General features: G+C 47.0%; 1 protein-coding gene across 2 annotated transcripts in view; it reads left to right on the forward strand.

The window, feature by feature from the left end:
• Positions 1–14,033, forward strand: part of DIS3L2 (DIS3 like 3'-5' exoribonuclease 2) — a 323,449-nt gene that overhangs the window by 195,248 nt on the left and 114,168 nt on the right. For both annotated transcript variants that reach the window (XM_065880451.1, XM_065880452.1), the window contains exon 10: positions 10,392–10,504. In XM_065880451.1, coding sequence (XP_065736523.1) covers positions 10,392–10,504 — 113 coding nt within the window. The remainder of the gene's footprint in view (positions 1–10,391; positions 10,505–14,033) is intronic.

Here is a 14,033-nt window from a genome sequence, read left to right on the forward strand (position 1 = left end):
ACCCAAACAGACTTGCCCAGAATGAGAGAAAAGCCACTAAGGGGTTTTGTCACCAGGATATAAAGCTTTTAGAAGCTTTTACATCTCAGAATTCAAGGTAACTATGAAAGTTGCTTTAATTTTAGCTGAAAGGGAGGTTGGGATTGGATTAAGCAGTTGTTCATAAGTTAACATTTTGTGAATAGGCATTTAAATACGCATAGATGTTTATATTTGAAAACTGTACATCTCTTTTAAATTTGGCTTTTAAGAATCTAGTAATTGTTTTGTTAATAGAGAGGCTTTTTTAAAATAGAGAAATCCACAGTTGAGTGTGAAAACATGCTGAAATTTGGTTTTCAAACTTACATCTTTGGGAAGCCAGTCTGCTGGAATCCTGCAAGCCTCGCTGCGCTCCTGCAGGCAAGAGAAATAGGTTCCTCATGGTGACCATACGCACTGAACCTCTAAAGTGGTGGCAGAAGCCTCAGGCTGCTACAAACTGGAGTCACATTTCTTGCATGGAAATAGTTGTTTCCTATTCAGCAGAGGTGGGGTATGACCAGTTCCTGCTACTTCATTTACTGAGCTCACCTTCATAGAACTTGCCTGCAAAGTGCTGAGCTGCTGTTATCCTCTGGGACAGGTGGCCGATGAGCCGCTACCTGCTCTTTGCTGCCTACTGCCTGGGGTGCCGGTGGTGCTTTTCTCTTGCTTTGTGGTGGGGAATCAGGGATAGGGTGGGTGCTGAGGGAGAAAACAGCAGTTTGTTGGTGTTTCTTTATTTTTAAAAAACCCCAAAACTGTGAAACAAGTAACCCATTTATGATATAAAAATTAGAATTTATATATAAGCAGAAAGAGAAAGTTATAATCCTACCACTCAGAGAAAACCATTGTTACCATCTTGATATATTTCTTTCCAGACATTTTTAAGCCAGTTTACATTTTTTATTTTATACTTTTTATCTTTATTCCTTTTCCAGCCTTTGAAAGCCGGAAACATTACAAATGTGTATGATGTAGAAAGGAACAGTCCCCATATCCTCAGCCTCCAGAGATCATCACTGGGGACATTTTAATTCTGTTCTTCCTAAGTGGTAACCCTCTCCTGCCTCTGTTGGCTTGTCTTTCTTTTAAAGCTTGTAGCTAGTTTTACTTAACTGGATTTTTACTTTTTCAACTTTTTTCTTTCCTGACTTCAACCTCTACAAACCTTTTTTTTTTAAATTTTTGGATAGAGAATGTTGAACATGCACAAAAGCAGACAGAATAGTATAATGAAACCCCTTGTTTACCTCTCGCAGCCCCGTCAACCCTGAAGCCATGGCCAGTCCACCCCAATCACATCCCACGTTCCCCACGCCCCACTCCCAGCCCTTACGTGGACCTGCTAACTTCGTAACTGCCTTCAAAGGTCCTTCTCGGCCCTTCTGACTTCACTCTCTTTTGGCAATGAGGAAGGATCAAACGCCTGCCCTCCTGCACTCAGAACTTCTCATGAGCCGGTGCTCGGCTCCCTGTCGCAGGTCTGACCGGCTGACCTGGGCTTTCCCCGCTCCTGGAAGTTCCCAGACGTTGGGTGTGCCAGCCTCACATGTTCAGCTCCTCATTCCTTTCCTGTTAATGAAGGACGCCATCGCTCAAATCATTTGGAAGGGGAAAAGTGGAATTTACTACCTGGGTGTTCCTCTTCCATGCTGTTCATATAAATTTAAACTTAGATTCCTGAGAATTAGATTGAACATGACAAAAATTGCTGTGTGGGCAGTTTAGTTGAGTACTTGCAGATTGATAGAGCCCTTTGTAATAATGAAGGAAAAAGGTTCTCTAAGCTGCTTGGTTCCAGAAGGTGAGGTCACCAGTTAAGGAGTTTGTAACTAACGCTCCTCATTAACCCTTTGCTGGGTAGCAAAAAAGAAAATACAAAAAAAAAAAACCAGTCCACAGGCTCTTCAAATCCTGGCCTCAGGAGAACCTAAGAAATCATCTTGTACAACCCCCTTCTTATGGCTGGGGACCTTACAATGCATTCAGATTTACTTGTCCCAGAATTTTTTACATTGACTCCTTTTAAGCTTTTGAAATATTCTCAAACCATCACCACATCATGGCCATGGACTTCTGCCATGGCTTGCTGTACCAGTGGTCAACTTTTGCATTTGATTACATAACCAAATACCACACAGAACTGGAAGACGTCAGAGTTTGAGGTGTCCCTCTTACCTGGCAGTCCAATCAGTGTTTCCACCAAAGTCAAAGGGAATTTGCTTACCCCAACTAAAAGATGGAGTTTGTTGTGTGACCACAAGGTGATCCAAGCCCAATTGCTTCTCAGCGATGGAGTCTGTCTCTAAAATTCAGTGGGATCAAAATAAGGTCAGGACCTGCATTCTGGCTGGATGTGGTGCCCTACATGAGGCCCCTCCTTGCTGGGGATGTCTGGACACCAGGAAGTCCCTTGCTCTCAGTCCTCTTGGTTGTATTACCCTTTCTGAGCTCTCAGAACACTGTTTTCTCACTTTCTTAAGACTCACGTTGTCGGGAAAACTGGCCACAAGGTCAAGAGGGTGACCCAAGCAAGAGCAGCATGTTCCCGTCATGCAGACTGGATAGAAACCAGTCTGTGGGACGGGAAGCCCAGTATCTGTTGCATGTGTCAGTGTGTCTTGTAGGTCATGCTTCTTTTCATCATCTACCTTTGTTTACCAAACGTATTACGTCACTGAAGGATTGCTTGACTTGGTTTGCCTGTCGGTGCCATTCCTGAGAGATCGTGGTCTTCTTCAGGCTGTTTTCAGTCCAGTGTGACCTCGGGTGCATTCGTAGAACCATGGTATGCAGGATGAGGCGCTGACAGCATGAGGAAGTGAATGTGGTATATTCAGCTAATGTCATTTCTCTGCTTGAAACTCCCCAGTGGTTTCCCACTGTACTTGAAATAAAATCTAAATGCTTCGTCCTGGCCCATCAGGGCATCTCTCGTTGGGCCACCGTCTACCTCACTAGCCTCTTAGCTTCCAGTTCTCTCCTTTCCAATCTTCTGTTCCTTAGATTCACCCAGCTTGCTCCTACCTTCAAACCTTTGCTCTGGTTGTTCTCCTGCCCGGGATGCTCTCCCCCATGTCATCATGTGACATCCTTTTTGTACACACAGGTCTCAGTCTATTTCCTCAGAGAGACCTTTCCAAACTAAATCCAAGGTAGGTCCCAGGCATTCTCATCACCTCACCTGTTTTATGGTTTTTTTTTAATTTTTATTACTATTATCATTAGTTAATATTTATTTATTTGCCTGCATCGGGTCTTAGTTGCAGCACATGGGATCTTTGTTGCAGCATGCGGGATCTTTTGTTGTGGCACACGGGCTCTTTGTTGCAGCATGTGGGCTTCCCTCTAGTGGCACGTGGGCTCAGTAGTTGCGGCACACTGGCTCTCCGGTTGTAGGGCATGGGCTTAGTTGCTCCGCGGCACGTGGGATCTTAGTTCCCTGACCAGGGATCGAACCTGCGTCTCCTGCATTGGAAGGCAGATGCTTAACCAGTGGACCACCAGGGAAGTCCCCTAACCCTGTTTTATTTTCTTCAAAGTCCTTTCTACTATGGTAAGTAATCTTATCATTTATTTGTTTGCTTATTATCTTTCCCTCCCCATGAGAATGTAAGCTCCACAAGAGAAGGGAGCTTGTCAATCTTGTTTACTTGTATGTCTCCAGGGCCTAGAAAAAAAAGTACCTGCCACATAGTAGGAGCCGAATAAGTATGTGTGGAGTGGCTAATTGAGCGAATGTAGGTGGTTACGAGGAGCATGTTTGGGAGGAGGATGTTGAGGATTACGATAGTGACTCACAGCCAAGCCACATGGCTATTTAGCCCGAAGGAGAGAAGATCCAGGGGGCTACGTGCTAACTATGTAAACATTCAAAGCTGGTGCTATCCCCAAAATAGAGCCTGCCCTGCTGGAAGAGATCTGCCACTTCACTCATTTCTCGAAGCCAGACTGCTGTCCTCTGAGGAGATGGGCTTGTTCTGGGCAGCCCCATGGGGTAGAACTGGGCCACCAAGTGGGAACTCTAGGAAGATGTATTTTGGCTCTACAGGGGGAGACTTTTTTTTACATTGTCGTTGCTGTCTGAGGGTGGAGTGGACTATACTGGCGAGTAGTGGTTTCTCAGGCACGTCAGGTGTGCAGGCGAAAGTTGGACACACTCTGGGAAGACCCGGTGTGGGGAGGTATGGGGATCTAACTCTACACGGTTAGACCAGGCAGGGTTTACAAGCCCTTTCAACCCGGAGTGGCAACAAATCTACCCTATGTTTTTATTTTCTTATTCATTCAGTAAATGTCATATACCAGCTGTGCGCTCAGGCTTTCCCCCGCCCTTCATGCTTCCCCCTTACGGGGGGTGGGGAGGGGGTACCTACCTCAGGGCCCCCTTGCAGTGAGCGGTGGGGGGTTGGGGTCGGGGGAGGGCTGCAGGGAGGGTGTCAGACGCCGTAGGAAGACACAGAAGTCGGGAGGGGGGATCCTGGTCTAGGTCATTGGGGAAAGCCTGCCAGAGGGCGTGGGCTTTGCACAGTGGTCTGCAGAACTGGTGGAGGTCGTCAGGAAGAGAAACGGGAAAGACACCCTGAGGGAGAAGAGTATGGAGCCTGATGGGTTTGAGCAGCTTAAGAAGTTCTGTTACAGTTTCTGGCACTTAAGGGCTTGGGGCCAGGAAAGTTGAACGTGCCCAGGGCAGACCCACGTGGTAAAGAATTTTGTCACTATTACTTCTTTGTGAAGCAGTGATAGAGCACAGTGGGGGGGGGGGGGGGGGTGCGGCGGCGGCGGTGGGAGAAACAAGCCGGAGGGGCTGGAACGGTGGCAGAAGCCAGCCCAGTAAGGCCTCGGAAGCCGGGTCTGGGCTGCGTGCCCGGGGCAGTGAGGGCCCCGCAGGGTTTAAGCAGTGGAGTGACAAGGGGACTTGTATTTTGGAGAGAGCACTACCCTCAGTGTGGAAAACGGGTTTGAGAAATGGCGGGAGAGCCACACACAGGTTGTTAGATGGTCCTTGAAAGAAGCAGTGGTGGCCCTGACTAAAGTGGTGATGTGGGAAGAAGAGAGATAGCAGATTTCAGAGATGTTTGGGAGGGTAGTTCAGTGATGGATCAACACAGGCCAAGACAGACCTGGGGTTTTTCAGTTTGGGGCAGTTGCGGCGCCTTTTTTGGTTTAGTGGAGATGATCCCATTTCCTGGGACGGAGAACACAGGAAGAGAAATGGTTTTGCTGGAGGTGGGGACTTTTGGAGGCGTGAGTCTGAGGTGCCTAGGGGACAGCTAAGTGGCAGTTCCCAGTAGACCCTTGTGTACGTCAGTCTGGAGCTCAGAGAGGTCTGGGCTGACGGCACCGACTGAGGAGCCTAAAGCACAGAGTTGATGCCTGAACTCCTGGGAGTGGATGAGACAGCCCAGGGGGAAAGGGTAGGGTTGGAAGAGAAGGCAGCCGGGCATGCCAGCATGTAAGGAGCAAGGAGAGGAAGAGGAGCCTGGGAAGGGGCAGGCACCCAGAGTGGGGCCTGGAGCCAGAAGAGGGAGAAATCGCCGAGCCCCAGAGGCCCTCTGAAGGTCAGGCCAAGACACGCCTAAAAAGGTTTGGACATTAGGGACCTGGACAGAAGCAATTATTTTTTGCTTTTGCTAAATGAGGTATATTTAGCAACATTGTTCCCCTATATTCTGGATTAAAAGGGATGCCCCTACTGGGTCAAGAAGAGCCTCTGTCACCACAGTCCAATCTCAGCGGTGGGTAAAGGTGAACTCAAGTGACCGAAGTCTGGAAGGCCCTGGTCTCACTCCTGGTAAGGGAAGCGTGATACTTTCCCACCTGTAATAGCCTTGACCCTTTCAGGTACTTAGGACAGTCACTCTGCCACCAGGTAGAGATGACTGTAAACTAGAAATGTAGAAGGAATTGTTAGATCTTAAATTGTTAGATCTTAATTAAATAGAACTAGAGTTGATGGCTTAGTGGTTGTTCTATAATGAGTCCCTGTTACGAGTGGCTAAAGAGATTGGCAGTGGGAACCAGGATGTGGCCGGGAACAGGGCTGGGAGAAGTCTCTGACAGGACTTCTGAATTCATAGCCAAGAATGTGGCTTCTATTGAATCATAAAAGATAGGGAGGGATTTCTAGCTGTGACCCACTGAGATGAAAAATTGGGTTGTATTATCTTGTCCTGGAGTTACCGTGACAGTGGTTGGGGGGCAGGGGGTGGTAATAAAAGGAACAAAGGCTCTGAGTCTGACCTGGTTTTGAATCCAGGGTTTATTGCATACTAGCGAGGTAACCTCGGACAAGTGACATGGAACCTCTCTGAGCCTCAGATGAGTCATTTGTGAAACACTGTTTATATGGCTCTTGTCAAAGGTACATTAATGTGTGTGGAGCCCCTGGCACAAAAGAGATATTAAATAAATGGTCACTCCTGCTATCCTTATCATTTTTATCATCATTATTGTCAAAATTACGTTCATGTAGTTGTTATAGATTACAAAACACTTTCACATGTTCTCACTGAAGTAAAAACAGATTTCAGCTCAATTTGCTCCCACAGAATGAGGTTTTGTAACCTTCCTCTGTCATAGCACTGGTAATACCATATTATCACCACATTGGTGTATCTGCCAACCCCATTAGACTGTGAGCGCCTTAAACAGAGGGATCCTCTTATGGATGCCCAGTGCTAGAGTAATCTAGTGGTTCCGTTTCCATGCATCATGGATCCACGTAAGGAAGCACTTTCTCACGAACAGAGCCCTTCAGAAGTAGAGCAAGTAGCTTCAAGATGTGAGCTCTCCCCGACCCCCCGCCGGGGGTATGTCAAGGGCCACCTGGCAGGGACATAGTTGAAATGTGGCTGAGCTGATTGGGAGGCTGGCTTAGAAGAGATGGTTCTTAAGCCCCTATTTACGTCCTATTAGTGCTTTAATTGGATGAAGCAGTTCTGGTGTCCACTCAAGTTCATTCACAGGAGCATTTGCGGACTTCCCTGGTGGTGCAGGGGACGCGGGATCAATCCCTCGTCTGGGAAGATCCCACATGCCGCGGAGCAACTAAGCCCGTGCGCCACAACTACTGAGCCCACGTGCCGCAACTGCTGAAGCTTGTGTGCTCTAGGGCCCGCGTGCCGCAACTACTGAGCCCGCATGCTGCAGCTAAAGCCCTTGCGCCTAGAGCCTGTGCTCCGCAATAAGAGAAGCCCCCGCAATGAGAAGTCTGCGTACTGCAATGAAGAGTAGCCCCCTCTCACCGCAACTAGAGAAAGCCTGCGCGCAGCAACAAAGACCCAACTGCGGCCAAGAAAATTAATTAATTAAAAAAAAAAGAAAAGAGGAACATTTGCATGTATTTAAGTTTGTGGGCCCTGTGCACAGTGAGCCAGACATGGCCGGCCTTGAGGACTCTTCCTTCCTGTGCTTCCCCAGCTCTTTAGAACTCACAGGACTCACCTTAACCCCAGTAGATGAATATTTTTTGAAGTAAAAAAATGTTCAAAGTATAATTTCCTATGGCAGACAGTGCATTTTTAAACATCAAATGGGTCCTGGGTGTTTTGGCAGCATTTACTACATAACCTTTTGGATTTATATTTTCTCTTTCATAGAATAAAAACTTCAGTGCCACTACCTCAGGAGTTCTGCGAGTTCACATTATGTAAATATATGTAATAAAATATTTACTTAGGGTTTCCATTAAAAAGGTCCGAAGGAGAGAATAAGAGAGCTTCTCTTTGCTGGTTTTAGAGGCTCTTCTGGGAATTCTGAAATTTAAGCCTCTCAAATATGTTTGGATTGGCCCCCTTCGTGTTTTATCTCCTGTAATGAACTCTTTGTCAGTTTGTCAATTTTGACTAAGGACAGAAAGTTCATGTGTAGTAACAACACACAGACTGAATTTTAAATTATGGTTTATATCATGATGTAATAATCCTCCTCTTTTCCTTTAGTCAATATTTACCTGTTAGGCTAGTATATTATAATTCTGACTTCAAAAGAAGACACTTTATTTTACCTTCTCCAAGTGTTGGTTTTAGATACTTGTAATATCAAAACTGGGAGTTGTTGAGCTGTCTGAGACACTTGGCCGAATTCTGTTAGGGTTGAGTTCCTCGATCATTGCGGGGCAGGTTTCACTGCTCCCAGTGACCCAGCAACACAGCTGCATGGCTCACAGGATGAGGCAGCTGAACTTTGGGCCACGCTGGTTTTCCTCAGCTTTCCAGACAGCCCTCTCCTCTGTGGGAAATAAGTCTATTCTGTTATCCCATAGCAGCCAGTATTTCTTAGATGGACTTGGGTTTTCCCTAATGTATTAGTGTTACAGGACTGGGTGGAGAAACCCAGTGCTGCCCTGTAGGAGTGTGAGACAGATGAGAGTGGGGAATCTTAAATTCTTTTCCATCCCTGAACCTCTTATTTTAACCGCCCCAAGTTTAAACATTTTTCCATTTTAAAAACAGGGAAGAATCATCTCCCAGTGAAGAAGGAATAGGAGGACAATAAATGGCTACAAAATTTGAGGCTAAAATGTGAGATACCTTAAGACTGATTATCCAGGTAACCAGAGGCAAGAGTGGTGACGTGTCAGTAACTCTTTCTGAGTCAACTTGGGAATCAGTCAGGATTCTTTTAGTGAGAATTCAAGTTCAGCTGGATCCTGGAGTTCAGATGAGGTCATCTTGATCCTCCCTTTATTTCTTAGACCTATTGTTTTCTATATTGGCATGATTATGTGGCAAAAATGTTTCCTTGGCAGCTCCAGACTTATTGTCTAGGGTCCTGGGAGAGAGACCCTCTTTTCTGCAGCCCGTATCAATCCCTGAAAACAGGCTCAGAATAGATCTATTGACACTTGCGTCACAGGCCTGTGCCTAGACCAGTCACTATGAACAGGAATGGAGTATAACGGAATTCCATCAAGCACATACTTAAATTGTCAGCAGATTCACCTTTGTGCTTGTGTCATCACTGTGCTTCTGTCTGCCCATTATGCTTCCCCTCTGCAAACTATATGCCATTTCACATGTGTACTCTTTTCCATATTCTGTCCATTATGTGCATTTTTGTGTGCATATAATCACATATACTCCATCTGATAGATGATTTATGGGATGTTCAAGAGGAAATCTTAAATGTATAACCTAACCAGCCCCCAAGCCCACTTTAGGTATGATTCTACAAGCCTGAGTCATCTGACCATGTCTCTGGTAGAACTCATAGAGAAGACAGGGCCTGTTGAAAAAACAACTCCACCAGGAAGGGACAGGGCAATTCTAAAATGGAAAAAAAGTAGGTCTTTTACCACAGTAGGCAAACAAATTGTTGATTCGTTCACTCAACAAACATTGAGTGCCTATGGTTTGTCAGGCATTCTTCTAGGCACTGGGCCTACAACAGTGGACTTGACACAAAAGGCCCTGCCTTACTGGAGCCTGCACTGTAGGGGCAGACAGTAAACACATGAGCCAATAAAGATGTGCTGTGATATCTGATAGTGATGAAAGCTCTGAAGAGAAGACCACGAGAAGCATCTTCAGTTATGGATTAGGTGCTTTAACAGAGGGCAGAGAATCTCTTCTTGTCCTGGGATTCTCTTTCAGTTGACCCTTACAAGGTAGGAAGGATTTTGATGGGCAGACCCTGTTGTGATTATTATCCCAAGTGTAAGAAAAAGCATGAGCCAAGCAAGCATCTGAATGGGATGAGGTAAGATACGTTCTGGGAATGGAAAGCAGTTTCCCATGACAGCTGCGTAGAGAGCATGTGGAGGATGAGCCATAAGGCTGGCGAGGTGGACTGAGGCGAGCCCGGGCAAGGGCACGAGTAACAGGCTAAGGAGCGACATCAGCAGACCCATGGGTACGAGAGGGGTGTTAGCAACAGTGTGGAGGGCTAGGTGGGAGGGGGTGGAGTCAAGGTAGGAAGGCCAGCCGTGGGACCGAGGAAAGGCTGTGGCAGACAGGGAGGGCAGTGCTTTCAGGGGCAGGGGCTGCAGGATTTAGGCATTAATTCCTTCTAGTGAGCTGTAAGGATTTGTTCGTCATCCAAAATGAGTCTTCTTTTACAAGTCTACTGATGTTTACTCAAAGACGAGAAGCCTTTAGAAATGGTAAACATTTGTAAAAATGGTTAATGTGATAAATGATTAATGGGATAAAAATCTCATCATCTGTTGGCAGTACAATGAGGAAAGTAAATATAGTGCACACCGCAGTGGGTAGGTGGCGCACCGGGCCAGCCTGAAAATGGCAGCCTGTACTCCAAGCCCTGTGGCCTCTGGGAGGGACATGACTTCTCGGGATGGATTCCCAGGAGGGATTGCCCTTGCCTTCCATTCCAGGCTGATCAACCTTCTTGTGCATCTACAGGCAACTTTGAAGTGGGAGTTCACATCGCTGACGTCAGTTACTTTGTTCCTGAGGGATCCAGTCTGGATAAAGTGGCTGCTGAGAGAGCTACAAGTGTCTACTTGGTTCAGAAGGTAAAAATCAGTTTCCGGTTTCTTGGATCGAAAGACGTGCTTCTATTTAATCATCTTCCTTTGTTTGTTTGTTTGTTTCTCCTTAAAAACATCCATGAGGGACAGCAATCTTGTCTGAACATCTTTTCTCACATCTAATGAGATCTTTAAAAAATGGTTTTCCCCGGAAAAGTGTTTGCCCTCGGTTATTGTATGTTTTCCTGTTAGGCCCTTGTATGTCCAAGAGGAGCCAGACTGAGGCGTTCTCAAGGCAGGACACAGGCACTCATCTCAGGCCTTCAGACTGGCCCTGCCATGTAAGTAGCTCAGACAAGTGGTCAGCTTCAGAAAGAAACGAGGAACTTTCAAACTGTTGTTCCAAAGTGGGGCTCAGCAAACTCGGCCCACACCGGTCACAGTTTTTGTAAAGTCTTACTGCCATACAGTCACACCCGTTCATTTACGTAATGTCTGAGGTGACGTCACACTACTGTAGGAGAATGGAATGAAAATTTACTAGTGGCCTTTTAAGAAAAAGTTTCGAACTCTGGTGTAAAGCGTGGGGGCTGATCTGCTCTTGACCTGCCCTTTACAAGATAACCTGGTACATCCCAGAGGTGCAGAAGCAAAGGGAGCCAAGTCTGGGCTTTTCCTCTTAGTCCTGATGTTGCCTCTCTTGCTAAGTCACCGAGTCTCTCTAGATCTCCTTTGACAAGTACTTAATGATGAGCGCCAGACACTGCCCTAGGCCTGGTGGTGAATAAAAGACCACTCCTGAGTTATTCCCCCACTAGAGCTCATGAATTCGCTCCAGGCTTCTTCCTCCTCCATTTGACAGTCTGTTCATCTGTTCATTTGGCTCATCTTACATCACTGACTGTATCATGACTTGCACCTCCTAACTTCCTTGAACCCGGTGATCCAGTTTTGGATTGCTACATACAACTGGCTTGAACCTTCCCTCCTCCCATGCCCTTGGACATGACTTCTGATGTTTGCACTTTGACTGCACTTAGGTGAGGGCTATATCCCCTCCATCTACCCATGTATCCCATGGCCTTCTGGCAGCTGGGAGCCCTTTACCTGGCCCCGTCTCTCAGGGGTGAGAAAGCAGCCCAGGTGCCAAACCGGCTCCATTCTGGGAACTTCCAAATGTCATCACCTAGAGAAAGGAGACAGCTACCCAGTCTCCCTCCACTGCCTGCTCTGATTGGCAGCTCCCACTGCCAGCACGCCTGTGTGCTCACACAGCTGGCAGAGGAAAAGCCAGGCTCTGAGCACTGCCCTCACTCGCAGCGTGTCCTGGGAGGCCACTGTACTTTGGGGTCCTCCCTCTCTAACTTCTGGGAAAATTCAGCCTGCTGCCTGCTCCGGATGGAAGTATCTCGTGGGGTGCCAGGCTGTAGGTTTGAGAACACCAGCAGCATAGGGATCCTGGAGAGGCCCTGGAAAGGCGGTTCTCCGAGCCCCTGACCTTTATGAACCTGCAGATCTTGGCACAGCACTGAGACACATCTGCAGGACAGCATTCCCCTGCTCTTGGTTATCGCCAGCCTCTCTTCACTACCACCCCTTCCCAACAGGGGCTTGGGAAGCTCATGGTCCTGAGCACACGCACCCCCGCTTCCTGCTGGTTTCCAGTATGCACTGGCCCTTGTGTGGACATGCTGTCTAGACCCTGGCAAGGAGGCCACTAGGGGGGTCTGTGTGCTGCTCACTCTGAAAACGTCCCACCCCTAGAGTCCCAGGAACCTGACTCCATGCTTTTACGACTGGGCCATGGCCGTAGGGAAAGACTAGTGTCATCTTGGCAGTGCTAAGGGTGGTAGCAGATCTTTTTAAGAGGCAGTGTTCTCCTGGGCTCTGTTTTCTTTTCCTAGCTAAAGATCTGAAAACGGTCACTGACTACTTCACATCGGTTCTCCTGGATGACCCTGTGGCACCACCGCCATACCTACCACCTCCCCATCACATCATTTCCTGGAATATACCATCTGCCAGGGGTCTATTCAGACACAAAGACAGAGGAACCATATTCCAAATGCATGATTGGCCTGGGGCCCAAGGCTTGTAAGTTCACCCAACTGTTAACGGTATAATTTCATTCCAAGTCTGAAACCAAGGCTCTCTACAAATAGAGGCACCAACTTCTGTCAAGGGTTTCTTAGCCTCTCCCTCTTGCCTGTGGAGCCCACTTCTGCCAGAACTACCACAGCTTCAACACGGCCATCATCTAAGGTTTTCACCCCTTCCATAAACCCAAGACCTTCTGTTGCTGTCCTCTGAGGCACAGTATTAGGACTCCTGGCACCTCAGCCATACCTGGCAGCATGCGTGACACGTGGAAGATGGACTTCCATACATACCTCTGCCAGGTCCAACAGACCATGTCATTTGGCCTTTGAGTGGCCCAGCCGTCTGCTAGCAATAAAAGCACAGAATCTCTACTGAACAGAAGGGTTGCTGCACAGTGGAATCATCATTCATTTCCCCAACCCTGCCTTGTACAGATCCATTACTCCCCCACTTACATACATGGTCCTGGACCACTTACACCAGCAGTCTTCATGCCGGCCTCAGGAGGGGTATGTTCTAGAATCCCTGGACTCCATTTCCAGCAAAGTGCCTATGTGGTGCCCACAAAGGTGTTGGCAGTTCTAGAACAGAAGTCTTCTAGGACAGTCCAAAAGTTCCTAGGATTTCTAGCATCTACCAAGTTCCTCTCACGTTTCCAACCTGTCCACCCCAATAACTAACCTCTCAGAAGGGAAGAGACAAAAATTAACTCAAAACAAATCACAGACCTCAATGTGAGATGTAAAACTATAAAACTCCTAGAAGATAACATTGGAGAAATTTTAGATGCCCTTGGTTTGGCAATGACTATTTATTTATTTATTTTACGTTTACTTATTTTTGGCTGCATTGGGTCTTCATCGCAGCACGCAGGCTTTCTCTAGTTGTGGCAAGCAGGGGCTACTCTTCATTGCGGTGTGCGGGCTTCTCATTGCAGTGGCTTCTCTTGTTGCAGAGCACGGGCTCTAGGCGTGAGGGCTTCAGTAGTTGCAGCACATGGGCTCAGTAGTTGCAGCGCACGGGCTCTAAGGTGGGCGAGCTTCAGTAGTTGTGGTGCGTGGGCTCAGTAGTTGTGGTGCATGGGCTTAGTTGCTCCATGGCATGTGGGATCTTCCCAGACCAGGGATCAAACCCGTGTCCCCTGCATTGGCAGGCAATTCTTAACCACTGCGCCACCAGTGAAGTCCAGCAGTGACCTTTTAGATACAACACCAAATGCACAATCTATGAAAGAAAGAATTGATAATCTGGACTTAATTAAAATTAAAAATTTATGCTCTGCAAAAGACACTGTCAAGAGAATGAAAAGATAAGCCATAGACTTGGAGGAAATTTGCAAAAGACACATCTGATAAAGGACTATTAGCCAAAATGTACAGAGTACTCTTAAAATTCAACAATAAAGAAATGAACAACCCATTTGAGAACAGGCAAAAGACCTTAATAGATATTTCACCAAAGAAGGTATACAGAT

This window comes from Phocoena phocoena, chromosome 7 (genome assembly GCF_963924675.1).
Source record: "Phocoena phocoena chromosome 7, mPhoPho1.1, whole genome shotgun sequence".
In the NCBI taxonomy this organism is placed as follows: domain Eukaryota; kingdom Metazoa; phylum Chordata; class Mammalia; order Artiodactyla; family Phocoenidae; genus Phocoena; species Phocoena phocoena.